Genomic DNA, 27,475 nt, shown 5'->3' on the forward strand with positions numbered 1-27,475 from the left:
ATTTTCAACTTGCTAAAACAAATTTTGAACAATAATATTCCTATAAGTTTCTTAATCTCATATTTAGAATGTTAAAATTGTACTATTTGTTTTGCTTTTTAACAACTATACATCACATCTCCAATCATATAAACTTTAAGACTCTAGATCAAAATTAAAACAGTCTTTTTTATTTTTATTTTAGCGACATCTCCTTTCAGCTGGAAATATGTTGAATTACAGAAGCAAGACACCATCAAACCACCATGTATTCTTATCATTTTAACCATTTTGAACCACAATTTTATTTTAGATTTCATAGCTGGGGATAATTTGTGACCTTTAAAGGGTATAAAATGTAACTTTGGATTACGAATGCTACTTCCTGTCATATACATTAAGTCATACTTACCACTGAAGTTACCACTGATGACATAGGGAATAACGCCTTCAGGCCAAACACGCTCAGGTCGGGAGGTGGCAGCCCTTTTCCTGCGGTGTGATCCTTGCCTGTTTTGAGCACTCCGATTGGTTGAGCCTGAAAAGTTCAACAAAACAGCCCCAACATTGATGATTCATTCCATTTCTTGGTCTGAGAGAGTAACCATTTCTCCAACATTTCTATGAAGAGACAATTTGTTGTAGCCTTTGATAGTTGCTTGGACGATAAATGACAATTTATCCTTAAAACCAAGTGACATTTTTTAAGGTTTTAATGCCATTCAGACATTATAATTAGTACGTCTCATTTAGGAAATTACATTAACTCCCTCAAAGAGACATTTGTTCTTCCCATTTTGCACTGAATGGATGTTATTGAAGCTCAATTCTTTTCTTCTTTCAATTTAATTTCACCATTTTAATGTCACTCACTCATGCATAAATGTTACCATGGAGACTAAGCTCCCACCTAAACCTGGTAATTAAAATAAGAAACAATCATATGTAAACTACATACAGCACAATCACCCCACTGTACTTGATTACGCTGCAGAACAGGCGTAACTAATACAAAAACTCAGCCTCAAGTATACATCCTAAATATTAAAAGAAACAGCAAGTACAGGAGGATTTATACTTCTGAGTTGATTTATTAAATGATGCAGCTTTGTGGCAAATGAATGGAAAGGTTTTATCTGATGAAATAATTAGTAACCTGGTTTTATTTGGCATTTTATATTCTGTATTAGGACAATGATCCACCAGAAATTCCAATGCGTTAATGTGTTACTTGCACATCCCTTTTTCAACAGGAAATATGGTGAAATACAAAGTGAGGCATCATCAGCATGTTTTTTTCTTGTCATTTTAACCACATCCAGGGAAAATATTTGTCTAATTCTGGGAATTTGAGACTTTGAAATAATATAACTGCTGACTTTGGACATCATACATACATAACATCATACTAAAACACATCCTTTAAAAACAAAAAAAAAAGCAGAAGCAACTCCTTCCCTTATAAGAAGGATCACTAAATGTAGTAAGGAGAGAAGATGGAAGACTGTTGAGAAATATCTTTACATTCATGCAGTTTGTGAATTTAATGGATGTGTTGGGAAGACATGATTTTAAGTCATAGTTACCATTTTGTAAAAGAAGACAATGTTCTGTTGCACCTTTACATAGTTTTTCATCTGACTAAATAATTTATGATAGTGACAAACAACATTAATGTGCTGTAGAGGGCTGGGAAATGACCCCACAATTTCCAGATAAAGACTGCAACAGCTGATTTCACCCAATTTTTTTTTTATCGTGGGGCAAAGGTGTGTATTTAAATCGGTCAGTGTTTTGATGAAAACCTACAGAATCCCAAAGATATAATAATGCATGTCCTTGTTCCGGATTTATTAAAAAAATTAATGTAACATTTATTAAAACAGTCAATTAACATGGTGACCTCTGTACATTTTGGTTGCCGTAGGAACGGGAGAGTGGGGATTTCTTGCACCACTTCACCTACTTTCAGAGTGTATAGAGAACTAGTCTGAAGATGTCTTTACAACAGCAACACAACTTTACTGTGAGTTGCTTTGCGACTATGATCCCTCATCTTTTCTTACTAAATTTGATTAACATGCAAGCCACAGTTTGCAGCAAGTTTTTTTATTTTTATTTATTTGCCGGAACAATGTGTTCTGTTGAATTTCAGTCTGCAGGAGTAAATCTTAGCAGCCTGGCGGGATCAATTAGCACGTACACTTGTGCATGTGTTGTGGAAAAGGCTGATAACAGCCAAATCTGCCCAGTTAACTGATAAGAAGTGCTGGGGGGACAAAAATTGTGGAGGATGTGTTAATTACAGTAACATGATTAAATCTACCATCTTCATTCATAGTTGGACAAGGAAGGCTTTTTTTTTTTTTAGGTGAGTGGCTTTATCGCTTGTTATTCTGATTATGTGACTTATTAAACAAAATTACCATCCTCTTTGGTGTTTGTACATGAGACAGTGAAGTGGCTGAAGAGAGTGAAGTGGATGAAGAGGTGTGTGTGTGTGTGTGTGTGTGTGTGTGTGTGTGTGTGTGTGTGTGTGTGTGTGTGTGTGTGTGTGTGTGTGTGTGTGTGTGTGTGTGTGTGTGTGTGTGTGTGTGTGCAAAACTGAGGAAGTTAAAAGTCCAGAGAGACTTCAGAAAGAGATTATTATTTTACCTCGTGTAACACTTGACTACTCTTTGAGACCCTTAGACACTGACCCTTATTCTGTGTATACATATTAGACCTTTGGCTGAAAAAAAAATCAAACTTCTGTCTTCGCGAGAACTTTTGATGCTGCACTTTTATTTTAAGGGCCATATATTTCCCATGACGCAGTCGGCGTGCAATAGCTGTTTGCTGCCAGGGTTGTCAGGACAGTAACGACAAAAAATAATGGTAAGTCTGCTGTTTTATTTCATATTTCATACAGCGCCATTTAGAATCTTGAAACTCAATGAGCATCGCTAATTTAAACTTATTTGAAAATCATCAATGCCTGTAGTTCAAGTTGTCTTTCTTTTTTCATTGTTTTTCTCAGCCTTAGCTCTACGTCAGTTGCATTTTTGTTGTTGTTTATTTCCTGCTTTAACGTTGCATGATGACATCGTGTATAACTGCATTATTTAAAAAAATAAATGTAAGCGGCTCAAAAATGTCTAAAAATGTAATTTGGGTCATGATTTAATGACTAAGAAGAAATGCAGGTCCTGAGGCTAGACTATTTGAAAACCATTGTACTCGACTGACATATTATTCTATTTTTGTTTATTTAATGTATTTTTATGTGCTTTAGACATTAAATTTGACATTTACGGTGAACGAATAAAGAGAAAAACGAACGTATTGAGGTTATCTTAACTACTAATTAGGATATAAACCTGTGGAGGGTGATCTGGTGCAGATAATGAAGTGACAGACTGTCTGTGCAGCCTGAGGCACAAAACATCACCGTGAAATAACTTTGCACTCATAAAGACACTGTCTCGAGTAGCCTTTCCACTACATAATAATTAGATGGACTGTGTTGAACCCGTTGAAGTGGACAAATGGACGTTCAAAGGTGAGTGTGTACTCACTGTCTGTCTCTGTTGGCAGTCCCGAGGCTCAGAGCTCACTATTTAGTCTGAAAATCGATTTTACCCAATGGATATTTTAAGCAGTTGAAATGTCTTTTTAATCCTCTGTATTTGTTCCTTGTCCTCAACATGCTTATTAACTTAAGCCACAAAACCCCCCAGAAAACTGACACAGTTCAAGCACAGACAGCAACGTACATGTTGGTTCATGCTCACCTATACTTTATGGGATTGTGAAGACTACCGGCCTCTGCTGACTCAGCTATTGCTTAATCTGGGCTTTTCATTCTGAGAACAACATTTAGCCTGACAAAGCCCCGCAATTACCCTCAAACATGGTGTTACATCTCTCGCTGTGTGCAGTGATAACATGATAGTTGTAGGCATAAACATTTAAAAAGAGCTCATAAAAAAGCAAAAAGCTGCTATCAGACAGGTGCTGTTGCTGAGTCTCAGTTGGAGAGGATATTAGTGGTTTGACAGTCGTACAGTTAGAGAGCAAAATGTCCTTGTATATAATTATCCCCCAATTAGAAACCAACCATTGGGAACCATGTTCTGTTCAGTTTATATGTTTTGTTGTAATTTTATCAAGAGTGTAAAATCCAGAACACTTTTCTTCACTGTTCTAATGAGGAATTTTTCCCTTTGGAGTAGCAGTTTCTATTGTTGTTACCTGTATCTGTGTGATTGACAATCTGGACAGTTCTCCGAGCCAAATCTATTATTCTGTCCACTTTAAACAATCGCAGGTCCTCCTCGTCCAGAGCAATGTCTCCCAGAAAGGCAACTGAAACAGACAAACAGAGACGGTGCATGTCAGACGACGTGTAAGGCAGTTCCACAATATGAAGCTTGCGCTGCCCTGTAGCTTCGAGCTTTTCCTGCTGCTCAGACCGAGTGGACTACACGGAGGCCCAGTCGAAACACTAGAGGAGCGCCCAGAGCGTGTAACACACACACATACTAAAATACATACTTCATTCCTTTTTTGGCTCAGTTCTGTTTACCGTTTCCTTGCAGAGAAATAGAAATACAGTTGTGAAGCAGTGTCATGTCGGTTTTGATAACAGGAAGGCTGCCTGGTCTCAACTCAGTTATGGGACAGAAAAGAAAGCAACACATGGCTTGTGAAATTCTGTGCAGTAAAGAAAGAGTATGAACTCAGCAACCTGACTGTTGACATGATTAACTGAAACAAGTTTAGTCCAGATGTTAGCCATGTGAACAACAAAACTCACACTGTTGGCTTCGGCACCCTTGGATAGTTAATTGGAACTATCAGCTACGATACAATGAGACACTGACACTGCCTCAATGGAGGAATATGGGGCACCTTGAACAAGTAATAGCTCTTTAATGAGGCCAAGGAGAGGGAAAAATAACCAAACAGTCCCACTTCATGAGGAATGTGCTTTATTAGATTTCTTACTAAATGCCCCATTGCTAGAAGTCCTCTCTGCAGAGACAGGGTGCCCAGTTTTACAGGCTTTTAACACCAGCACGTTTCCAGAATTTATGGCCCAGCTTGTATGCAGGAGCTTGAGGGGGGTGGGGTGGAGGTAGTGCTTCTTGAGAGGCGGATGGGGAGAGAAGGCAAAGGGGGGCCACTGTAATCCATCTCTGAACAGGAGATGACAACGAGAGGGGAAGGGAAGAGAGGACAGGAAGGAGACACTGCTGGCCCGAGGAGGGAAGGCAGATGTGGAGCAGAAAGAAAATGACAGCCTTCAGCATGTGTGTTTGGCAGGTGAGCGAGGTGGAGGGGGAGACCTACCCTCACGTGCAAGAACCCAGGAGAACCATTCAAATGTAGGTTAATGGGTGTGATTTACAGTGAAAATCCTCAACGTGTCACCTCTGATACAAACGGTTCTTTCTGTAAAATACACAAGAAATTCAATTTGCGTGGTTTATTTTGAGGCAGCTCATCATTTTTGCTTCTATATAACAGTTTAACAGAGGTCTGAGACAAGAGAGAAAGGGATCAAAAGCACAATAGAAGTAAAGACATAAAACACTTGGCTCAGGTCCCTGTTCACCAGAGGAGTATTATTGAAACAATCTGGATTTGGCCTAGAGTAGATGCGGGCCAGTTTTCCACCCTGCAGGTCGTAGACAATGCACAGCAGAAGGACTGGATTAGAGGCTAATGACAGCAATAAGAAAAGGTGTAGATCACGGCACGCAAGCCCGGGCATGTACAGAGGGCAGGTTTAAATTCCAGAGGTCAAAGGGATCCTCTAATTTGTGCTTTTAAAAAAAACACAGACCAAATCTGAGATGCAAAACAGATGACACACACTCAGCACTTCTTCCGACAGCTACTGCCAAAAACATTACTGATAAGGGGAAGCAACCAGATGTTGTGCTGTAAAGGATGGATAATGACATTTTTATTTGATTCTCAGAAGTAGCAGAGCGCTGAAAAGAACAGGCAGTACTTGAACAATTAATTCCAAGTTGCTGAAACCATAAGTGACGAGAGAAAGTACGAAACAATTCTGAGACTCTTTTCCCTCCATATTGACTGAAGAAAAATTTAACAATTGGAGGGTGTTTCTGCTTATTAGCAGTGTTATGTGCAAGCCGTGACCAAATAACGAGGTGCAGGCTTTCTCCCACCCCCATGAGGTTCACAGAGGGCTGCGCTCTCTGTGTCCCAATCATCCGCCCCTGTTCTGGGGACAGCCCGGTTAATCCACAGCGTCATTGTTCTCAGACAAGTGAAGATTGAAGTGAGCAAATGCACAGCCCGGTGGCATTAGGACTCATTTCCCCCAGGCGCAGCAGTCGTCCTGGATACGCTGTCGCAGGTTTATGGAAAGACTCGCAGGGATTGTGAATTAATCCCCTTGTCTCCTGGCTTTAATTATCCACAGACACACGGTTTTAGGGAATCTTTTGTACACAACTCTGGGCTGGGATTGAGGGCAGGCTATGGAGAAAGGTGATAAACTTGTCGAGATACAAAGCACTGTAATGACTTGAAGTGCAAACACTGAGACTGGTGTGTGGTACAGTAGATTACAGCCGAGTGAATGTGGCAGATGGCAAGTGATCACTGCAGAGTACAGAGCTGTATCTCTTTCCAAACATTATTCATTACCTAAATGACAACAGCTGCAGCTATAATAATAATGCAGAATAGTTAGGTAATAGCAGCAGGGTTTCTGCTCTAGTTCACGTCTCTTTTTATGTTGGGCCTGAAGTTCGAGTGCAAATCTACGTGTATATTTTTCAAAGTGATTTAATTAAATATAAAACAGAGACCTTTGTTGAAATGTTGGATTAAAAAAAAACGTGACATGCAATGAAGTCCAACCCCCCCCCCCATCACTGAATTTTTTTTTTTAATTAATCTAAACCATCATAATCCTTCTCATCTCAGACTGCACTCCCCAACAATCAGTCTATCCAGTCAGATTACACATGAGACCTCAATCAAATTAATCCCATTGATTTGTGTAATACCCTAGCCTCGACCTCTGCGGTGTCAAATACTCCAGGACTATTCCCATAAATTTCCTTCTGTGAATACCAGGCCGTGACATCTGCCACTGAAACCTGCACAAACATCAATAATAAGTCTACACAGACACAAACATCAGTTTATATTTAGCAGGCCAGCTCCACTGTGAAGCCACACTGTGCTTACAAGAGACATTTAGACAGTCTTTACCCATACATGAGCCTAATGATGAGGGATGGGAAAGATGGCCCATCTTTAGAGCCTGGGATGCATCACAATGCCCTGGCACCGCCTTTCTCAGCCCGTGTTTGGTAACACATGTTGCAATTTGAATTATAATGGAGACCAATAGTGTATTGCATTCAGGTGATTACCATCTGATGACAGTGGAAGTATCACTTTACAGGTTTTCAGCCCCTTCCGGCAAATCCTGGCCCTTCTAGTCTTTGTTCTTGCAGTGTTTGTTCTTGTGTTTAAAACTGGACAAAAAACACCTAGTAAATTAGCAAAGCCTGAGCAACGTGAACAATGGGACAAACTTTCAACAGAAGAAAGGATGCATAATCCTAACGAATTGTATTATGATGGCCTGTTGTCATGGTGCTTCTCTCCTTTGTAAAAACAACACCAGCTGTTATGTTTTCAGCAAATGCTTACCTTGACATTTCCTAACACTGCAATTTGAGCCCAAGGCAGGAGAGAAAAGAAAAAAGTCTGCATATCTGCACTGTGCTTATTTCACAAAGGTAACTGAGGTATAATTAGAAGAGAGGTTCTGTCAAAGTCACAAACTACAGCTCGAGATTCAGGTAATTATTTTCCAATAAAAGCCTGACGTGTCATCACCCACACAGCTGAAATCAAGACCGAGCTAACTGTCACCACACTGCGGCTCCCATCTTATCTACAAAATGAGAGCGGCTTCAGCTGCAAAGGGCACACAGCAGGAGACTGCCTCGCCTTTAACATTTCACACTCCATCAAGCCTATTAGCAGATTGGATTTCCCAGCTCATCCCTGCCACTCATTACTGATATACCCTACTGCCAGTCGAACCCTCTAATGACTCATCAGCTCGCCAACCATTTGTCTTTTTTTAATGTCAACCATACACAAAATCTGAGTTCCCTAAATGGATGAATAATTCATTGTCACCTTTGACAAGATTTATTTTGCTCATCCAGGCTTTTTATTTTTGAAAAACACAAGTTTTCTTCCAACAGAGGTCAAAATTAAAGTTTAAATGGGTTTGTGGATGAGCTAAATCTGGAAGTAATCAACACTTTCCATAAATAATAGCTATCTGCAGCTGAAGAAAACACCTGAAGTTTTCACTACAGCTGGAGGGAAGATAAAAAAAAAAAACAAAAAAAAAAAAAATTGTTCCACTTGAACAGCAACACAGCACAGCACAGATGAGTTATTTTGAAACAAACCGAGAATAATGAAGAAATTACTGTTAAGCTGCTTATTATTGCAGGCTAATTGAGAATCCTTTGAGCCATTTGAAGCTAGCGCTCCCAAAGCTTTTGTTGTTACTTAGGCTCCGTACCCAGGCTTGCTATTAATGTAATGCAAAATTAGTTCTTACTTAGCTCTGACAAAAAACATATTGTCCCAAATTCTGCAGCCAGATCAGACCAATAGATCGGCTCTCTAATCACCTGAACCCTGCAGAGAGAGAAGTGGCAGGGGTCCTGTAATGTAAAAAAAAACACCCGGTGTGGGCTCGGCTATACAGCCTACAATCCATGATAAAAGAACAGCATCTGCTTAAGTGTTGCTTGAAGGCCCAATCACAAAGTTCAAAAGGCAGCCCCATCACACTGCCAGAGCAGGACTGAGGGAGGATTGTTAAACAATGAGTGTCTTTGGTTTGGAGATGCCATTTTCAGTGACTCAGATTTTTTTTTTTTTTAAAGAGGAAAGAAATACTAAACTGTTTAGGAACAAGACGTCGACTTAAGCCACTGGTCTGACAAATATATAGGCGTCATGTTGTGATAAAAACCGTAGAGCGGATTAGTGCTGTCAGAAGGTGGCTTTACATCTTCATATCAGATGTTGCAGTGAACCAAAATCTTTCCTATGAATGGCTGTCTGAGGAGTAATTATAATGAAGTAGTTGACCGGTATGGAAAGATAAGGGCACGCAAACATTTTTATGAAGTATATCCAGCGGTTATATTTTTTAAAAAAAACAACAACATCGACTGGTGACAGGAATGACTTAAGTCCCTGTTGACAGCCACAATTTTTTCTGACACAGCAAAGCAGACTATGGTTGAACTATCAGACCCCGTCATGAATGGCCTGCACTCACCTCACCTGGGCTGGTGTGGCCTGCCCTCGGTCTCCTGACCGACCGTGCTTTCACTTGGCACAAGGTGAATGACCTAGTCTGTGTGAGGTACTCGAGCCAATCAGACGAAAGAGCCACGGGCTTGGAGAGAGAAAACACTTGCATAAGAGAGGATAGGAGTAGTCGGGGGACGTACAGGTTGACCTGTCTGCTGTTGAGGTCACAGCAGCACCGTAGTTTAAACACACAGTTTAAACATCCACGCTGGACGACACAGCCGGACAACGTTGTCACAGGAGTCTCGAGTAGATTAAGAAGTCTGCTTCATGAATGAACAAATGCACACGAGTCAAACCGATGACTACTTTACTGATTATCATTTGAGTGGAGAAGACAATGAGCGTGACCAGTTCTCCATTTCTCATTTTGAAAATAAGTAGATCTAATCTCAGCGGGGTTGTTAGAGTCTTAGATGACTTACTGGGATGCTGCCAAGTTTGGAGTTCTGCAAACTAAGGAATTTTCCACTGGTTGACTCCTCAATACATGGCATTATTTCACTGTTATTACACTGCTTGCTCCAATCAATGCACATTTCTATCATGCCAGTGATAAGTTATTCAATACTCCCAAAATGTAACCATGTTTGATTAATTGTTTTATTTTTTTTTTTTATTTTTTTTTTAAACTTGGGAGGATTGGCCAAGTCACATGGGGAAATAAAATGAAATGGTGCTTGTTCACTTTTCTAACTAGCCGTTGCAGATTAGCTGAATTACTTGCTTTTCACTGGGACATCAGGGAAATAATTTCAAACATAATCAAGCTATGAATTAGAAAATAAAATCCTGACATGGAAGATTTGTGTTAAGCAAAGACAGCCCTACAAAAGGGCAGGCATGAAATACACTCCTCACAGGGTATTAGACTTCACACGGATGCAAGTATTTTCCCGGGCGGAAGCAGCACAACATAAAAACGCTGACCTCTAGACACAGACAGCGATCAGATGGATTCTGATGCGCTTGAAAAAAAGAGAGGAAAAAAAAAAAAGAGAGAAAATCAATAATCCAAGAATCATCAACTCTATACTAGAGCCTGCCGACACCAGTGTGGAGGTGACTGTATTGGAGAATCTTATCTCTGGTGTATCAACTGAGTGAGGAGTAAGAGAAGAGCCGAGAGATCTTGGACATTTTGCTGCCGAGTAGGACGGAGAAAAGCAGGTGGGTGTTGGAAGAGATGGAGACGGGGAGGGTTGAAAGAGTGGGAGTTTGTACTTGTGACCATCTCCCAACCACCTGTCTGCAGACGTGTCCAGAGGAAACAACACACAACCATGCACTCTGTTGCAATGACACTTAGGACAAAGTGGGCTACTAATAATGACAACATCCTCACCCAGATAAACACCAGTCATGACTGTAAACATGACTGGTGTTTATCAAGTGGGAACTAACTGAAGCAATAACTAAATAAAGCATCATCGTACTTATCAGTTGAACTTCCAGTGTGTCCAAAGAGTCCATACCGCTGTGACTCAACGTAAACAAAAACAGGAAGGAACATCTTAATGACTTGTAGATGAGCCACAGATCATCTGCAGCCTGACCTTTGTCATGTTTACATGCAGTCACAACACCTCTACAGCTTTACGTCCACAATGACGCTTCTTCTCGTGTGAAGATGACGAAACCAGACAGTTGGGTAGCTGAGAGTTGGGGGATTGAATTGTGTTTTATAATCCGAAATTGTCAAACATCAAATCAGTAAGCACTTCCTGGACTTTAGAGGTCATTTCGAATGGAGCCAACTCTCTGTATCTGTAACCTGAATACTTTTACCAGATGGAAAACGCAATCTGTTCAAACTCCCCCAAAGGGATTTGGCAAGACAGTGAGTTCACGGTACAAAAAAAAAAAAAAAAAAAAAAAAAAAGATTGCAATGACAACTCGGATAGTCTTTGGCCAAAGAATGGAAAAATATGTAAGTCTCAGCAAAAGCAGAAAAGAAGCCGACATATTTATACTTTGACTCATAAGACAACAGCCAACAGAATTATGTGTCCATATTTTCTAAGGTCCACTGTACTCTCCTCTCTCCCCTCCTCCACTTTGTTTTAGCGGCCGTGTGAACAGCCGATGGGGAGAAAAAAAAAAAAAAAAGACTTATTTGTGCAGTGACAAAAAAACAACCAGAAAGGGAGCAGAAGTCTTAAATCAAACTGCATAAATCCTTTGTTTACCCAACATCGTTTTAACGTTACACCGTGGACACCCTGCGTGACCACATTCGAGAGAATAGGTGCAAACTGCAAGCTGTAACTTTTCAACCAGCACTCAAGCCAAAACTTTTCATGTCTCGAGAAATGTATCCAGAAACCTTTTCATGCTCTCACAATCCGTGCAGTCGCTCGCCGAGCTGGGTTACCCGAGGCGACTGTGTGCTTCAAATGATTCAAACTGCAGTAAACTATGTCACTTAGTACAAAACATTTGCACATAATGTTCCCTTAAGCCTTTTAAAAACTACATGCACTACTGTCATCTTTCTAAAAAGCGTTTCTCCGGCCGATCTCTGCGAGCTCCGCCAACAGATTCGTGGCATGTTTCTACCTCCACATAAATAATCACACAGCGTACTACAAAAAAAAAAAACCAAAAAAAAAAAAAAAACGGGGAAAAAAAAAATAAATCTCACCAGCTTTACAGGGATCCTTATAGTCGATCGCCTCTGATGTGGCAGAGGGCTCCACATAGTAGCCTGGATCGATCGCTTCCAAATCAATCGCCAATATCACGCCGAGACATGATAGAAGAAACAAACACTTCGCCGAGAGATCCATGTTTGTGGTGGGGGAAACGGTGAAAGGCGAGGGATAAAGGTAAAGGAAGAGAGAGGGACAGGGGAAGAAAGAGAGAGAGAGGGAGAGAGAGAGAGACAGAGAAGAGTGAGTGAGTGAGAAAATGGGAGGTTTTTTTGGGGGAAACGAGAGCCCTCCGGAGGGCGGGTTTTAAATCCAGCCTCTCTCCGGTGTCTTTCTTAGCTCTGGGGGCAGTGATTTCTCTCCTCCAGCCGGAGCTCCGGGCTACAGCGCAGAGTAGCTGACAAACTTTGATGATATGGCAGCTCCGCAGGGGCGGTGCAAATGCCCCCATCGAGTCGGTGATGCCGGTATACATTTTTATTGCTCCCTTGCGGGTCCATCAGTGGTCCTTGAAGAGAGCACGAGAGACTATAATATGGTTGACTGGATGTTATCTCTTTAACATTGTGATGATCGTTTTCCCTCTGCTGTCTGCACAATCCTCTTATTTATTGTCACGGACCTAAATTCAAAAATAAATTGAGTGAAGTAAAGCTATCAACATATTAAGGAGAAAACGCATGGAAAGAAAAAAAAAAACGCCCTGTGGCTACAGTTTGTATCTTAGCCGACATCGTTTATAAAAGTGTGTAAAATAAAAAATAAAAAAAAAAAGTTCAGCTGCGCTTACATGACAAATCGGACGTTTGTTATTTTCCGCATCTTTTTGCACTTTAATTAAAGTTGTTTACAGTCAAACTCTCCCCTTATGCTTTCCTTTCTACTTAAACACACACGAGCGCACCGCACAGCCTCGCGGAGGCGCGCGCTATTTACGCACGCACAATTATCATTCACACTTGCACACTGGACTCAAGCCGCCCCCTCCGCCGTCACACGCACGCGCGCAAACGCAAACACACTGCTTGCCCTTTGTGCGTTCCTCAGTCACGAGCAAACTGAAGTGATTAGAGCGCCACCTGTTGGTAATGTACGGAACTTTACACAAAGCGATTCTCTAAAAAAAAAAAAAAAAAAAGTCTAATTTTATTGATTTATTAATCAGAACAGAAGGCCTCTCTCGAAGTGAAGCCTGATATTTTTTTAGAATAATTACAGATTTATCACACTGACTTACAGCTAACATTATTTAATCGTCATATCTATTACTGCTTCATTTGTTGTTTTATTTTGCCATTACTGTTGATTTTTTTTCTTTCACTTTTTTAGGCCCTTTTATCACCATTGTTATTGTTATCAACACATACCTGTGGATATAAATTTAACTCTATGAACAGCTAATTCTGGTTCGAATTTCCATCTACTATAAATAAAGTATTGCTCACATCGACTATTAATTCAAGCTACACAAGCAAAATCCAAAACTCACTTTTTACACTATCTCAGTCTCTGAATATCCCATCACTAAGATGAAATACTCCTCTATTCCCAGTCCCACTGGACTCCACACACACCGCTCTTTATTTCTGAGGACAATAAAGACTGAACTGCTGAGGAGATTGGATGGAGGGACCTCAGATGAATTGCCTGAATATCCACTGGTGCTGATGATTGGAGGGAAATGCCAGCTTTTATCCAGCCCAATACATACAAAATTATATAAGAGGGAAGAGACATACTCGTATCTTTATCTTATCTGACTGCTACTGTGAGAAAAAGACAGAATGTCTGCTGCGATGAGTGGGCTGTATTTATGCTGCTGCTGTAAACAACTATTGCGTGAGATTAAGCTGCTTCATAATATTTTGAAGAAGAGGAGTTTCAGGGGTTGCTCAATGCTACAAGTGTTGGACGCATAAAGCCAAATATTTAGATTAGTAAAGCAAAGCAAGTGTCATCAGGCAGATCTGTTTATTTCAAACGAAAAGTCTATATACAGTGAGGTGGTGACAGTGCAGATTGGAAATATCGTGGTTTCGGCAATGTTCATGTACTCGAGCTCTTTGAGTGAATAGTGCAGATTACTCACTGATCACTGCACAGGTGCCTCTTTGACAATAAACTGTGGCAATCACACGATTATGGCCAACACTGACATTTAATGAGCATCTAAATTAGTTTTTCCTCTGTCAAATTTTAGGCCTGTAATTTTATGAATTTGTTTGTCATGGTGAAAAAATAACTGCCTCAGAAAAAGAAATAACAATGACGATTTATTGTAATTATGTGAAATACTATAGGGAATAATAACAAAGCCACGACCCACATTCACATTGAGTTATTTGACCCATGTGGAGAAATACCCAGTTGACATCACACACGCTGACATTTAGTTTAATCATACTTTTTTAGACCTATGACAACCAAGAGATATTATATCAGACATAATGATAAACGGATTTAAACTTAATATACACTTGAAAGAGCTCAATATCCCCATGCTTTGTGTTGTTGTTGAGATGTAGGTTTATGGTCGGCAGCAAATCTTGCACCAGTGTCCTTTTAGAGGTTTTGCCTGCAGTGCTTTTCCAGTCCAGGTAGTTTGCCCTCATGATATAATTTCCTCCCGAGAGGGCAGCATGTGATCCTGTTGTATATCTTGCTGTCAGGGTGTGCTCGTTAAAGTTAAAGGTGAAAGAAGGGAGCACAGGCTGCAGCATGAAGGCCACCGTAACTGTGTTAGTAGAGTCGGTGCTACCCAACACAGACTGAGCATCGTAGCGGCTCAGCGACAGTCATCAGCGACTGCCTGGCCTCTTCCCCACCATCTTGACAGGAGAGCCCTCTGGAGGATGTGAGGAAGGTCTTCTGCACGTTGTGGCATGGCGTGTTCATCCCTGCGGGGAGAGTACAGTCTCAACAGCGGGCTGTGGCTCCCGAATGCTTCTGGCACAGCACCATCTCCCATCAGGTGTATCACCGCATGGAAACCGTGAGCCGATCTCTTCACTGCTGTAAAAGGGCACAGTGAAATTAATTAACTCACGGTCCAGAAAATCTAACAATAAACCTATTTATATTCCATTCTAAAGGGCACACAAATGTTTGACATGAACTTATTTAACTCTACAACTGACTTGACAACAATTTTAAGAGTGCAAACAGAATTGTCGGTAGTAATGTCAGAATTTTCTGCCAGATCGGACGAATAGTTTCATATGTGCAGCACACTTTTGCACACAGCCTCCTATTCAGCTCGATTCAGGTAATACTGAGCTGCAGAGGACATTTTCACTTTAACAGTCAACATTACAAGGCATTGTGGTTGCCATGGCAATGAGGAGATTCATAAGGTACCCAATAAGATACATTTCCACGGGTTGTAAGGACAACAATGTCTGCAGCGTTACAACAGAAAAGGCAGACGAGTAGAAGAAAACGAGCCATCATAACGGAGATGAACACCAGCAAGAAAATTAAATTCTCCAAGTAAAATGTGCCTACTAGATGCTGAAATGAGACGTACCTCAGGCTCATGGGTACGAGCAGGCGCCACAACCTCGCCAGCATGGCTGAGAGATCCCACTCTATTCGGCTGTGCTCCTCGCAGGGTCACCGTTATAGAGGTGGGGGCTTTCTGCCCTCCTGACAAAACACAAATACAAATGCTCAGCAATAACAAGCTAGACAGTCGGGTCCTCAAAATACACCACAGTGGACTTCAGCATTTTACTTTGCATGATCTTTATGGGTTGTTGTTTCTTCTAGCAAATACAAATTAAAGCAGGGTGCTGTATGATGAGTATGAGAGGTAAAAGAAAATCTGGAGGTTCAGGAAGGCAAAAGAGGAGGGAAATCCAACAGATTCACACTATAAAAACAAACAAACAACAGAAACAATGAAAACATGATTTTGATTCCAGTCTTTATTGTAACAACAAGAACAGAGCTTGGGTAATGCCATGTGGCAATGTTATTGCTTTTCAACACAACTCCAAGGTCAGCAGTCATATTTATGGACATAAGCAGGTGATTTAATGGAAGGGTTTACAAAATGTTACTACATGAAGAGGCAAACAAAATAAACAGACATGTAATGACAGCTATAATGAACAAATCTGACATGAAAGCAGTCTGGATTGAACTTTCAGGTATCCTGTTAAATTTGGTCAATCTTCCCAACATTGATTTTAACTTAATTTTACACTTCTTCGGTATTAAATGGTTTCACACAGCTAAAACTTACATTTGCATTCACTTGTACATAAACTTTGTGTCCAACATAAGATGGAAACTCAAAATTTTGACTTCACATGTCCTATATGGCTCTTTGTGAACATGAAAACAGAACATGTTGGATGGCACTGATCTGCCCTCCGATGCTGTATATAGCTGCACATCTGACTCTGCAAACCTCACAACAGTCAGGTTCTTCCAGGCAAACTATCTCCACACGTGTCCACAGAGCTGTCCTCTAGGTTCCTCTAGTGCGACAATCCTCCCTGGCCTACAGGCGTCCTGAACTACCGTTTCCAAAACAAAGGATGAATGAACCCTGGGCATTCAACGAGGCCGTCGTGTTTTGGCAGTTCGAGACATACCGGCGGCCTGATTGGTGATGTGCGCCAAGCCGGGCAAGCTGCTGGCAAGTTTGGCCAGCCCGCCGTTGGTGAGCAGCTGGTGGATGGCGGTGTTTTTTGCCACTCCTCCTGCGGTGACCATAGGTACAGCCCGGAGCAGAGTGCTGCTGCTGGTGGCGACGGAGCTCAGGACCGGGCCCTGGGGCTTGCCACAAACCGCCTGAAGGTGGAGGAGAAGAGGGCAAATAGTTGAAGGTTTCCTCATTCACGTGCACCAAAGAAGACTGAGGAGGAGTTTTTCATCTTTTACTCCCATCAGTCAACTTGTGTAACACAGTTTGAATTTAGAGATGTAAGCAGCAATAAATTCTATTAGCAGACCTAAATTAAACACTTGTCAAAATAAAAGGCAACAAATGCCCTCGTCTGTTTAAATTGTTTTTTTCTGTCACTACGTTGTATGTTTCTATTAGAGCCTGACCGATGCTGTTTAAAAAAAGAAAAGAAAGTTATTTATAATTATTCTATTTACAGTGAAGATTATTGTTTTAGTGCATTAATGTGCATGTGATAGAACGTAGATGCTGCAGTTACGTGGTATGTGCCGTAACCATCAGGCTTCCAGAAGTGCAACTAAATCTATCTCTGCTGTTGCAGCTTGTTCAGACTTCGTGCGCACCGTTTACAGGCTTAGACTGGTAGTGTTTCATGGTTTGGCCAACTAACTACAAATCGTGCCTTTTAAAAGGTTAGAGCAACAAATCAATGTGAAATTTTTGTTTTCATACTGAGAAAATACATATAGTATAAATATGTCATTGTGATTGGACATCAAACAAGCAAAAGTTTAATTCTGGTACTTTGGACTTTTATGTAAAGTAAGGATGTCATCACGGGTACCTGGGTGCTGCCTGTGTTGGCTGCTGTAGAGGGCAAGTTAGGAGCTTTGGTGACGATCTCCTGAAGACTGAAACTGAGGCCTTGTAGCAGACTGCTGGCGGAAGGTGCTGCACACAAACACAAAGACAATGAATCAGTGAAGCTGAAGTTTGGGTGGAATCAATGGAACAGAAATATCAGCACAGAACTCCTACTTTTACAATCTTCTCCCCCACAAGCCTGAACTAGACGGGCGGACGGACAAACACACACACACACACACGACAATCATGTCCAAAGGGTAAGGTTTGGGTCTGTGACAGACAGCAATGGTGCAAGAGGTGATTCATGATGTTGTTTGCTAAAATATGTTGTCCTCACTCACACTGTTCTCATCCAGTGTCCAAAACTTGAATGTCACTCTATGAAGCCGTGTGTTGAGGCTACTGCACAGAGATTAGCTGCACAGCTGAGAGTGCAAACAGGCGTGCAAGGCAGGACAAGACAGAGATACCTTGGGCAGTAGCTGGAGCTTGCACCTGGACTGGTGTGGAGGACCCTGACACCATGCAAGGCTGCACGCTGCTGAATGAGCTGGAGCCTGGGGACAGGGCACCAGACACCTCTGAGAGACTACCAGACCTGCAGTGACACACATAACCACCATTCTACTCAGGAGCTACCCCAGCAATTGCTGTTTGGCCATCACTCAGCTCCCAACCTCCGAGTACACCACTCATCAATCCCTCTGCACCAGACTCACTTTTGTCTAATAGGGTGGGAGTGGATGTGGGTGTAGGCATGGTTAGGGTTGTAAAGCACTCTATTCTTAATGTGCTTGTGTGTAGCAGGGCCGGCTGGCTTACCGCTGGCCTGCAAGAAGTCCAGAGAGCTCCTTGGCGCCGGCCACAGTCTGTCCCATCGTCACTGTTAAGGGCTTCCCAGAGACACCCACTGCATGGAAAGAGAAGAAAGTTAGGAGAGTCAGTTATTTGGCTTTGGGGAGAAAAATACTTTGAACGATCAGCTCTGGAGAAAGGCTGAACCCCAGCAGAAATGACAAAAAAACAAAGACCAGTGTTTTTTTTTTTTATAGGTACAGAGAATGTCAAGGGTTTCATAGATATCGTAGTTACAGGAGATACTCGATAATAACAACAACAACATGTGGAATGGCGACAGCAGTGACTTGTGGGGGGGGGGACTTGTGTGTGGAGATATTTTGCGTCAATCAAAAGCCAGAATTCAACAGGGGTCACAGAGCATTTCAAACGAAAGGAGGAACCAGCTCAAATATATCTAAACAACAAACATAGTCGCCCCAATGTGTACGTAGTAGGTGCCACGAGAACCCGGTACTACGATAACAAGCCAAAGCCAAAATTCTGAAAATGTGACTTTACTTAATTTTCCAATTGTACAGAAAGTATTGTATATCCTGTAAGTACTGAAAATACTGAACAATAACAACAACCTGGAGAATGGCCGCTGCCATTACAGGTGCAGAAACATTTAGCATTACGGAGTTTGATGATCAGGAACACGTTGCAGATAACCAAAAGTCAGAGAGCGTTCTAAAAACAAATAGAGGTGACACCAAAACTTATGTAAGCACCTCATACACACATCTGGATCTGTACACAGTTCAAGGTGAGATGCTGGATGCTCTTCATAATGTTAGCAGGCTACCGTCATAACCATTCAGTCTGCCAAACTATAACACTGTGTGTGTCAACACGATGTGTGTGCAGCAGATTATGCTGAAATCCATCCTTTGTCTTCTTTTTTTTTTATTCAAATATCTTATCTAGTATTTTGGGATTTTTGGGGTTTTAGTACTACCAAAAACTACCAAATTTCTGGTATGTTGCCGTCCTGATATCAAACTGATACTCAGGTCGTCTCCTATGCAAGTAATTAAATAAGGATACCAGTTTTGTACCTTCATGCACAGCAGGGCTGATGGCGCCCCCTGCTGACTCGCTTTGGGAAACAATGGTGACCTTGATCTTTGCTCTCTTGGAGGCTTTGCTTGGTGTGGGACTCAGTGTTTGTCTCCTCTTGCCATGGGGCCGCAGTTCATCTCTGTCCAGGCCATCTATCTGATCACTGGTCACTGGCACTGCACCACACAGACAAGCAAAAGTGAACACGTGTATCCAGGAGAAAGTTGATGTGACTCGAACCTGTGGTGTTTTATCCTTATGCAACCCTAGCACTACTATTAAATCTTGAATTTTCACCAAACTTTCTATTGTCTGAAATGTAACCCTGCCCAGGAAAGTACTTTACAATATAAAACGTATTATTTTGGGTTCAACAAGTGTTAAATTCAAAGCGACTTGTATGTCATACTGTGTATTTCCACTAATAAAATATGTTGGGGGGGGGGATTCAAAGCGTGATAGTGGGTGTTTTACTGCAGTTCAGTAGTTTAATGTTCATATAAAATGAAGCAGTGGAAACAAAGAAAGGAGAGTGAAAAGGAAAGAGGACAGAAAAGAAGGAAGAGGGATAGACACTTACCAAAAATACAAGGAGGGGTGCCAGGAGGAAGATTTTTCCTCACAAGCATGTTTTGTTTCATAAATGCAGCAAACTGAGCTGTAATGAATTGGAAAAAAAAAAAAGCCAGAAAGGAAAGTTGTAGGAAGAGAAAAGACAAGAAGATTAGAGGAGAGTTTTCAGTCACGTTCCATCTCGTCCCATTATATGTTGTGACGACACTATCACTTAAAAAAATGATTTGTAGTCACTTTCACATCTCACATACCACACAGTTTTATCAGCTTCAACAGCTTTTAGTTAAATTCAGTTCAAGTTGAGGTGAATGAGTCATTGTAAGAAGTTTAAATAAACAAGTGGGGCGAGTGCGAGAGCTGGTTATGCACAAGTACTGAGGATCACTGTCCACGTGTCGCTTATGTGAAGGCTCACAGAGCGTTATCAAAGAATCAGGAGGTGAGCGGGGTGGTGAACTAACCTTGAGCCTGTTTGTGAGTGAGCACTGCGCCAGAGCGCTGCATGTGTGTCTTGAGGAGCTGTGTGGCGGTGATCAGACTGGACTTCTGCGCTGGAGACAGACCTGATGTCTTGGGTTTGGGACTTGACGTGGGACTGCTGTAGACACTAGACAGATCCTGAGGACACAGTGAAGAGGAACACCCGATGAGTAATGATTCAGCTCCAGCATATGTAGACAGTGGAACTCTGTATAGTCTTGAGACATGATGCTTTGATTTGAGCATGATTGCAAAAATCCCCAACAGTTTCTTAAAACTGGATTTGCAGCGTTGCGTAGTGAACAAAACACACATAAACAAAGACATATGAAAAGAGAAAAAAAAAATTGGGTTCTCGCTTTCTTGCGCAAATAACTTCGCAGCACCTCAAACTGTTTCAGTGATTGGTATCAAAGCCAAGCCAAGTTTATCAGAATTTCTTCTCCAGAAACTCCAGAAGTTAATCTTTTAAGTGAAAATCTTCAATGAAAAAACTTGTCACCAAAGAAGGCTGTAGTAGAATACATTTTTTTCATTTTCTGGGATATTGGGCATTTTTTTGCATGCAGCCAAAATGTGAAAATGTAAGAATTTGCCAGTTACTTTTTTATTGAAAACATCACTCCCATAACATCAAAACGTCTCTCATTTCCATCATTTTTTTGGGGCCTGGAGAAGTAGCCTTTTCAATTTCTGGGGAAACAGAACAAATTAGGTAATCATTAGCCGTGGGTTCAGGTGGGCACGGGTCTATGATGTCGCCTCGCCAATGCTTTTTGTTACGTCTCCTGCACAGCTTCATTTCCTACTGGGGGCGTTTCAGAGGAAAAGTGTTTTAACTGGCCGATTTTGTTGACCTGCTGATTTCATCATTTTCCCTTCATTTTTGTAGCCTGGTGCGAACCAGAGCCCAATTTCACTGTGAATTCATGGGTCTGGGCACCCTCCATGGAGAATCATTTGCAGTTGTTCTATCCTTCTTGGCGTAGATCTCCAGTTCATTTTAACCAGCCAGGATGCGCCAAAACTGGCCGACACTGCCACCGTTGCAACTACCTAAGGCCCGTTCCACCAAAGCGTTTTTCCTGAGTACAGCATATTTTTGTAATAATTTTAATGAACACCAGCAGCATTTTTATGCTCCTGGCGGATAACAGTGTTATAAGATTTATTTTTTGGTCTGTTTTGTGTTTATTATTATTTCCTACATCGTTGTGCTGTAGCTTACAGACAAAATGCAGTTGGCTGTGCTTTAGTTGTTAAAATAAACATTCATCCCAGTAATTCTTTTTTATCTATATTTCACACACAGCGCCTGTTAGCAGGAGGAGAACACACTTTTTCTCCAACTTGAAGCACTACAGAGTGGGGGTAGAAATGGATGTAGTGATATAATATACGATTGGGAGTCTGCACTGGGTGTATTACGTTGAAAACTGACCGGATGCGCAATGCCGTTCTTGTGTCTCGACATCCTGCCCGGCTGATCTGCTCTGTGTAGCTTGATGCGGCATCCATCAAAAATAAACTAGGTACAGATTTGTTTTATATAGATCGTCTTCTGGGATGCAGCCAGAACGTGACACAGCCTGTTCAGGTGGATATACATCCTTTAGATGTGTTGAAACTGTATTTCATTTTATTTTTGTGAGTAAAAATACTCTTTCAGTAAATGAATAATCAGATGCAGCCATGGTGGTTCATCTAAAGCCTAAAAATAAAAGAGATTTCTAACCTCTGAACCTGACGGTGAGATGGGAACTCTGAGTGCAGGGGAGGAAGGTCGTCCCCTCTCCATGTCAAAGGGAAGCTCTCGTCGAGGCCTTTTCTTCTTCTCTGTGTCCAAGTCTCTCATCTCCCCTGAGCCATGACCGTGACCCTCAGCTCGGGTAAGGACACCTGACAAGAAGTCAGCGATCTCATCCTGAAGACCAGTGATGGTAAAAGAAAAAACAACAACAACGGAGGCGATTAGGTTTTCAAAATGTCCTACAGCAGATGAGAAACCCTACAGAGAAACTGTAAAAAGAATATTTGCAGCCACAAGGACCAACCTGAATGCAGCGGTCCACCATGGTCTGCGTCAGTCCTTCTGATTTCATCTTTGTTGAATTGATTCTGTGAAGGGATTTAGTGTTACGACTGAATAAAAGCAAAACTCTTCGACACAGCTACAAATTACACAACATATAATATAATTTCCTGTTCATTGAGGTTGTGACTGACCTGAGGTTGTCGTCAGCTCCTCCCACCACCACCATGCTGTTGTCTGCCCTCAGCTTCTCTCTGAACTCCTCCATGCCTTCGGTGCTACACTGCAGAGCATTCTGGCCGACCACGAACAACACCGGGGTCTTCATGTCCAGCAGCGGGTCATCCACATCCTGCAAATCAGCAACAGTTGCCACAACTACTGAGTGAAAGCAAAATTGTAAAATACACTTAAATTAAACAAAAAAAAAAATCAAAATGTCAACAACGAGGAAAACGCATATCGATTTTACCCCTCTCGGCCCGTTGACAGTCAGCAGGGGGAAGCCAAGACACACCACAGCAGTCAGATATTCCATGAGGGATACCTGAAATTAAACAGTATTAAATTAACTAATGACACCTGTGACAATTTATTGCAGTTTTTCATGGGTGAAAACTGCACCGTAGATATTTATGATACGTTAGAAGAAGTCTTACGTGACAAGCGATGAGAGCACCAGCGTTCCAACCGACCAGGATAATGGGTTTGTGAGGGAAGTGACTGTGAACCTGGTGGTTACATTTTCAACACACAATAAATAACTGCACACGAAATCCGACAGTCCAGCATTAATCTTCACAGACATGATCGATTGAAATGAAGAAACAAGACAATCAACCTGATAAAAGCAAGTTATCACATATAAAAAAATATTATTTATTTGGCCAGCTTGCATGCAGTAAACGCCATTTCCAATTAAACACAAGTCAGCTACATTCAACTGCATGAGTTCAATAGACCACAACACAATCACACTGCAACTACAGTAACAAATGTAACATATAAAAACAGAATATCCTACCTCCATGACTTTGGCCCTGACAGTCCCCAACATGTGCTCCAGACACTGGGTGATACCAATATTGGCTCCGCTGTTCACATGAGTGTGAACTGGGATGACCTGATATAAAAACACAGACATTATAGGGGCTTATCTGAGGGACAAAAACATATTCTTATGAACACATGGGGATATACTTAAGAGAGACTTTCCAGACCTTTCCCAAACAGGAGAGCTGCGACTGCCAGAATCGTATTCGTCGCGATGTAGACAGGGCAGGGTTGGTCGGGCTTGATGGTGCGATAAGGATGAGTGGGGATCCGGGAAGCTTGCTCTGAAACATTTATGAAAACAGACAGGGACCTAGTGTTTACGGACCATGAAGAGCTGAATACAAAAAAAGTGTATGAATATGTTTCCTATTAAAAACTACGGGTGGATGGTTCAGTTTTACCGGTTTGTTTTGAGACAGAACTCCGACAGCTGGGTCCCAAGGCCGTTTCAGAAGCAGCGACAGAGCCTCTGCACTCGGCGCTCCAGTCTTTGCCGATGACAGCAACATCCTGTCGATCAGCGAGGGCAACTTGCCAGACACACAGAGGGGGAGGGGGGTAATAATGAATGAAGAATCCCAGAGCTTGCACATATCTGACAGAATATATACAACAGTTCTTCCTCTTCATTTAGTTACAGACGTCATACCTTGCTTTTAAGAGTCTGCAGCACATCCAGGTAAGCAGCGAGCATGGGGAGGCTTAAGGATTCAATCATGGTGGTGTGCAGCCACTGTGTCAGTTTGGTATCCCAGTTCACACTGGCCAGTGCATGCCGCACCTTCCTGGCACACTTGTCCACAGCTATCCTGCGCAAAATTGGCTCATTGGAGGCCTAGAGGAAATAAGATGGAACAACAATGAGGATTTACAAACTTCTCTAATTAAAAATGACTTCACTGGGTGACACGTTGGATTAGCTTGAAATACATGAAACTCAAATAATTGGGCATGTGCATTTCAAATGATGCGGGTTTATTAATAAATCAACATCAGATTTCACTTATATTTGGCATTTTATCCGAGTTCTGCTCATCATAACATAAATACAGGTATCAGAAATGAAGACTACACCAACTGGTGATTTGGGAGAGCAGGAAATGTTGAACTGTCTCCAGTTAGAACTAACACAAAGTCTCTTGAGAACTAAATTTGATCAAATGAGCAAAACTTACACTTTCATTCGACAGACGGGCCAGCCTTTCAGCTTGTAGAGCTTTCAGGACTTTGTTGAACAATTTGTTCTGAGCCACTGACCACCCAGTCCTACAACAGAATAACAGTAAAGTCAAAACAACACACTGCATCTCATTATTTACATCCTAGATGAGTGAAAATGTAAAATATAACAGTAGATGATAAATGGTGGATCGTTCAGGTGTCTGATTACTTGTTTATATGTTCCTCCCAGTCATCAGGTGGTGGGGGGCTCTCAGCAACTGTGCGAGCAAACAGGACATGTCGCTCGCACTCCTTCATCACACTGAGAGCTTTGTAGTTATCATATAGAGGAACAGGTGTCGGTGTGACCGTTTCCACGTCTATTAAAGAATCAGAGTCACTGCAGACAAAGAAGAGACTATCAAATTACTGCAAGGAAGAAGTTAAGAAAGATTGGTAGGCTGAGGTCAATCCCAAACAGTAGTATGATATCGACTTCAGTTACAGATTGTGATGAGGAATTTTTCGACTCACGACGAAGCTTCAAGCTGGCGACGTGGGGTAACAAACAACGTCCTTGTGGGCCGAGCGCTGCTGGCATCTGGGTGGGCATTCCATGGTTTGGCATAGCTGTGGTCCAGAAACACCAAATCCAGCTCTCTTTCATGAGCTGACAGCTGGAAAAGCAGGGATGTGCCCATCTTTCTTGCTGATATCTGGAAGTCCTTATCCCCACCACGATGCATCCTCTTCCTGGGCCCCAAAGGGCCCCGCGAAGGCCTCAACAACGTGTGTGGATTCAGCGGAAACTGGAAGGAAATAAAAGAGTAGCATATACCAAGCAAAAAACAAATGCATGTTTGATTTTCACCAAGAACTTAAATCCTTGAAGATCAGTTCACTCATCACAGCAGTTACTACACAGCCAGCAAAACTGAAAACAAATGTATAATGTCTTCTGTGGCTGTTGAGGAGCTTTGTCAAGACTGAGAATTATGTTGATCAGAAATATTTCCAGGAGACACTAAAACAGGGTTTTTCCTACCATTATAACACTTAGGTGCAGCACCCAAGCTACTTCAGTAAAAGCTTTGTTTTCCCAGTATTTGGTGACAGTGTATTTTACAATGCAAAAGTCCAGAATGATGTGAAAATGCAAAGTTTTTTTGTCAAATAACTGCCCTCCAAACCCCACACTGCCACAGCACCTACGCCCTCCAGAAACCTAGGGATAACAGAGAAAATATACAACATATTTCTTCCCATGGTGACTCATGAAGTTACTGAAGTGGACTATCCGACAGCGACGCAAGTGAACGAGCTAAAAAGTTTAGATTTCATGTTTATTTAAACATTTAGTGATTTAACCAGCAAGACCCTAAAATGAGAATAGTCATTCCAAACAATGGCAATTTACAAACTGCTTTAATTACTTATGACCTCACTGAAGACTTTGGTTTTGTCACAAAAAATATGAAACTCGATGATAAATGAGCAGGTTTATCATTAACCTCTTCCACTTTCACTATCATTAGGAATATTTTTTGAAGTTCTGTTCATTAAAAACAAAAACAAAAAAAACATGACTAGAGAATGCAGACTACACATGTGGATTTTATTTATCCAATATTATATATATGTATATATGTATGTATGTATATATATATATAAATGCGTCTGTTTACCAAGGAACTTCATATTTTACAGTTGATCACTTTACTCATCATAACCTTTAATACACAGCCAATAAAAAAAACAACCATGTATAATGTCCTCTGTGGCTCTTGAGAAGGAGTGATGTTGGTAAATGAGCTAAAATGTCGAGTTTATGTGTCTTGAACATTATTACTGAGTGATGCAGATATCAGCTGCTAACTGCAGCGTTTCTGTATTTGGTTGCGTTTTCCAACATGCACGTGTTGTCAGATTAGTTGCTTGTGTTTTTTTGTTTTTTTTTACTGGCTTGCTTGCCTGCATTAATCGATGAGGAAAAGTGAGCAGCCTTCATGTGGACTGTCGTTCAAACACGCAGGTGCTTTGTACTCAAAGTGAGCACCACCCATGAGCTACTGCCATGTAATGGATTTTCTTAGCTTGCTGCTACAAACACCCACTCAAGCTACTTTCGGCAGTATGGTGACTTTAGACCACACATTAACACGTCGATTAAATACTGAGTGATTCAGTAGTTCGGTCTTTATTATTCATATTAACACGGCTTAATGCATGCAAAATAAATATTAAAAAAAAAAAAAAAAAAAAAAAAAAAAAGCGACGAAAGGTAGTGGGCTGGCCTAGCATGCTAACATTAGCGTAGCGAGCTAAAAGCGAACGGAATGGCGTCAAAGCTGCCGCTCACCTTTTCGTCTGATTACTCCATTTTTGACCTCAGCTCTTCTTCCGAGGCGAGAAAAACCAAAGAAAGGCCTATTTTTCGTCGGTTCTAGAGGTTACATAAAACATAAATAACGAGCGCGGACAAGCCTCTTTTCCTTCTGTTGTGTGATTTGTTGCCATGTTGGACTATACAACCCCCCTTTTCTGGCTCAAAAAAAATAAACAGGACAGTCGGGGCTGCGTTTCAACCAACCTGGCAACCCCGTTTGTGGCGCGTCAGTGAGTGACGAAAACTATGGACTGGATTACAGCAGAGTCTGGATCATTAATGACAACAACAACAACAACAACAACAACAGCAGCAGCTCATCCCACAAAAATACTCAACGTCAGTTACATTAAAATTGATC

General features: G+C 41.5%; 2 protein-coding genes across 7 annotated transcripts in view; both read right to left on the reverse strand.

The window, feature by feature from the left end:
• The window catches only part of bmp1a (bone morphogenetic protein 1a), a 29,281-nt gene extending 16,900 nt beyond the window's left edge, over nt 1-12,381 (reverse strand). The window contains exons 1-3 of the mRNA XM_069138967.1: nt 12,012-12,381; nt 4,213-4,326; nt 392-517 (exon numbers count right to left, since the gene is read on the reverse strand). Of these exons, the coding sequence (XP_068995068.1) occupies nt 392-517; nt 4,213-4,326; nt 12,012-12,156 (385 nt within the window). The 5' untranslated portion in view covers nt 12,157-12,381. The remainder of the gene's footprint in view (nt 1-391; nt 518-4,212; nt 4,327-12,011) is intronic.
• A 1,584-nt stretch (nt 12,382-13,965) lies between these two features.
• On the reverse strand, nt 13,966-27,258 carry kansl3 (KAT8 regulatory NSL complex subunit 3). Of its 6 annotated transcripts, none has more exons than XM_069178259.1 (22): nt 27,088-27,257; nt 25,263-25,537; nt 24,958-25,128; nt 24,743-24,833; nt 24,217-24,402; nt 23,969-24,097; nt 23,732-23,848; nt 23,536-23,634; nt 23,171-23,242; nt 22,984-23,058; nt 22,706-22,863; nt 22,534-22,597; nt 22,215-22,403; nt 20,461-20,617; nt 20,004-20,081; nt 19,420-19,599; nt 18,344-18,431; nt 17,992-18,119; nt 17,499-17,605; nt 16,620-16,818; nt 15,545-15,663; nt 13,966-15,027 (listed from the first exon to the last, which is right to left on the reverse strand). In XM_069178259.1, exons 2-22 carry the CDS (start codon nt 25,472-25,474, stop codon nt 15,025-15,027), a joined length of 2,622 nt encoding a protein of 873 aa, XP_069034360.1. In that variant the 5' UTR covers nt 25,475-25,537; nt 27,088-27,257; the 3' UTR covers nt 13,966-15,024. The 6 variants fall into 6 exon arrangements, with proteins under 6 accessions (XP_069034360.1, XP_069034359.1, XP_069034362.1 ...); XM_069178258.1 differs by having other exon boundaries at nt 13,966-15,030; XM_069178261.1 differs by lacking the exon at nt 19,420-19,599 and having other exon boundaries at nt 13,966-15,030; nt 27,088-27,258.
• Between the last annotated feature and the right edge of the window lie 217 nt (nt 27,259-27,475).

Source organism: Embiotoca jacksoni, unplaced genomic scaffold (assembly GCF_022577435.1).
Source record: "Embiotoca jacksoni isolate LCO1_2020_lvr unplaced genomic scaffold, fEmbJac1.0.p SCAF_8, whole genome shotgun sequence".
NCBI classification, from domain to species: domain Eukaryota; kingdom Metazoa; phylum Chordata; class Actinopteri; family Embiotocidae; genus Embiotoca; species Embiotoca jacksoni.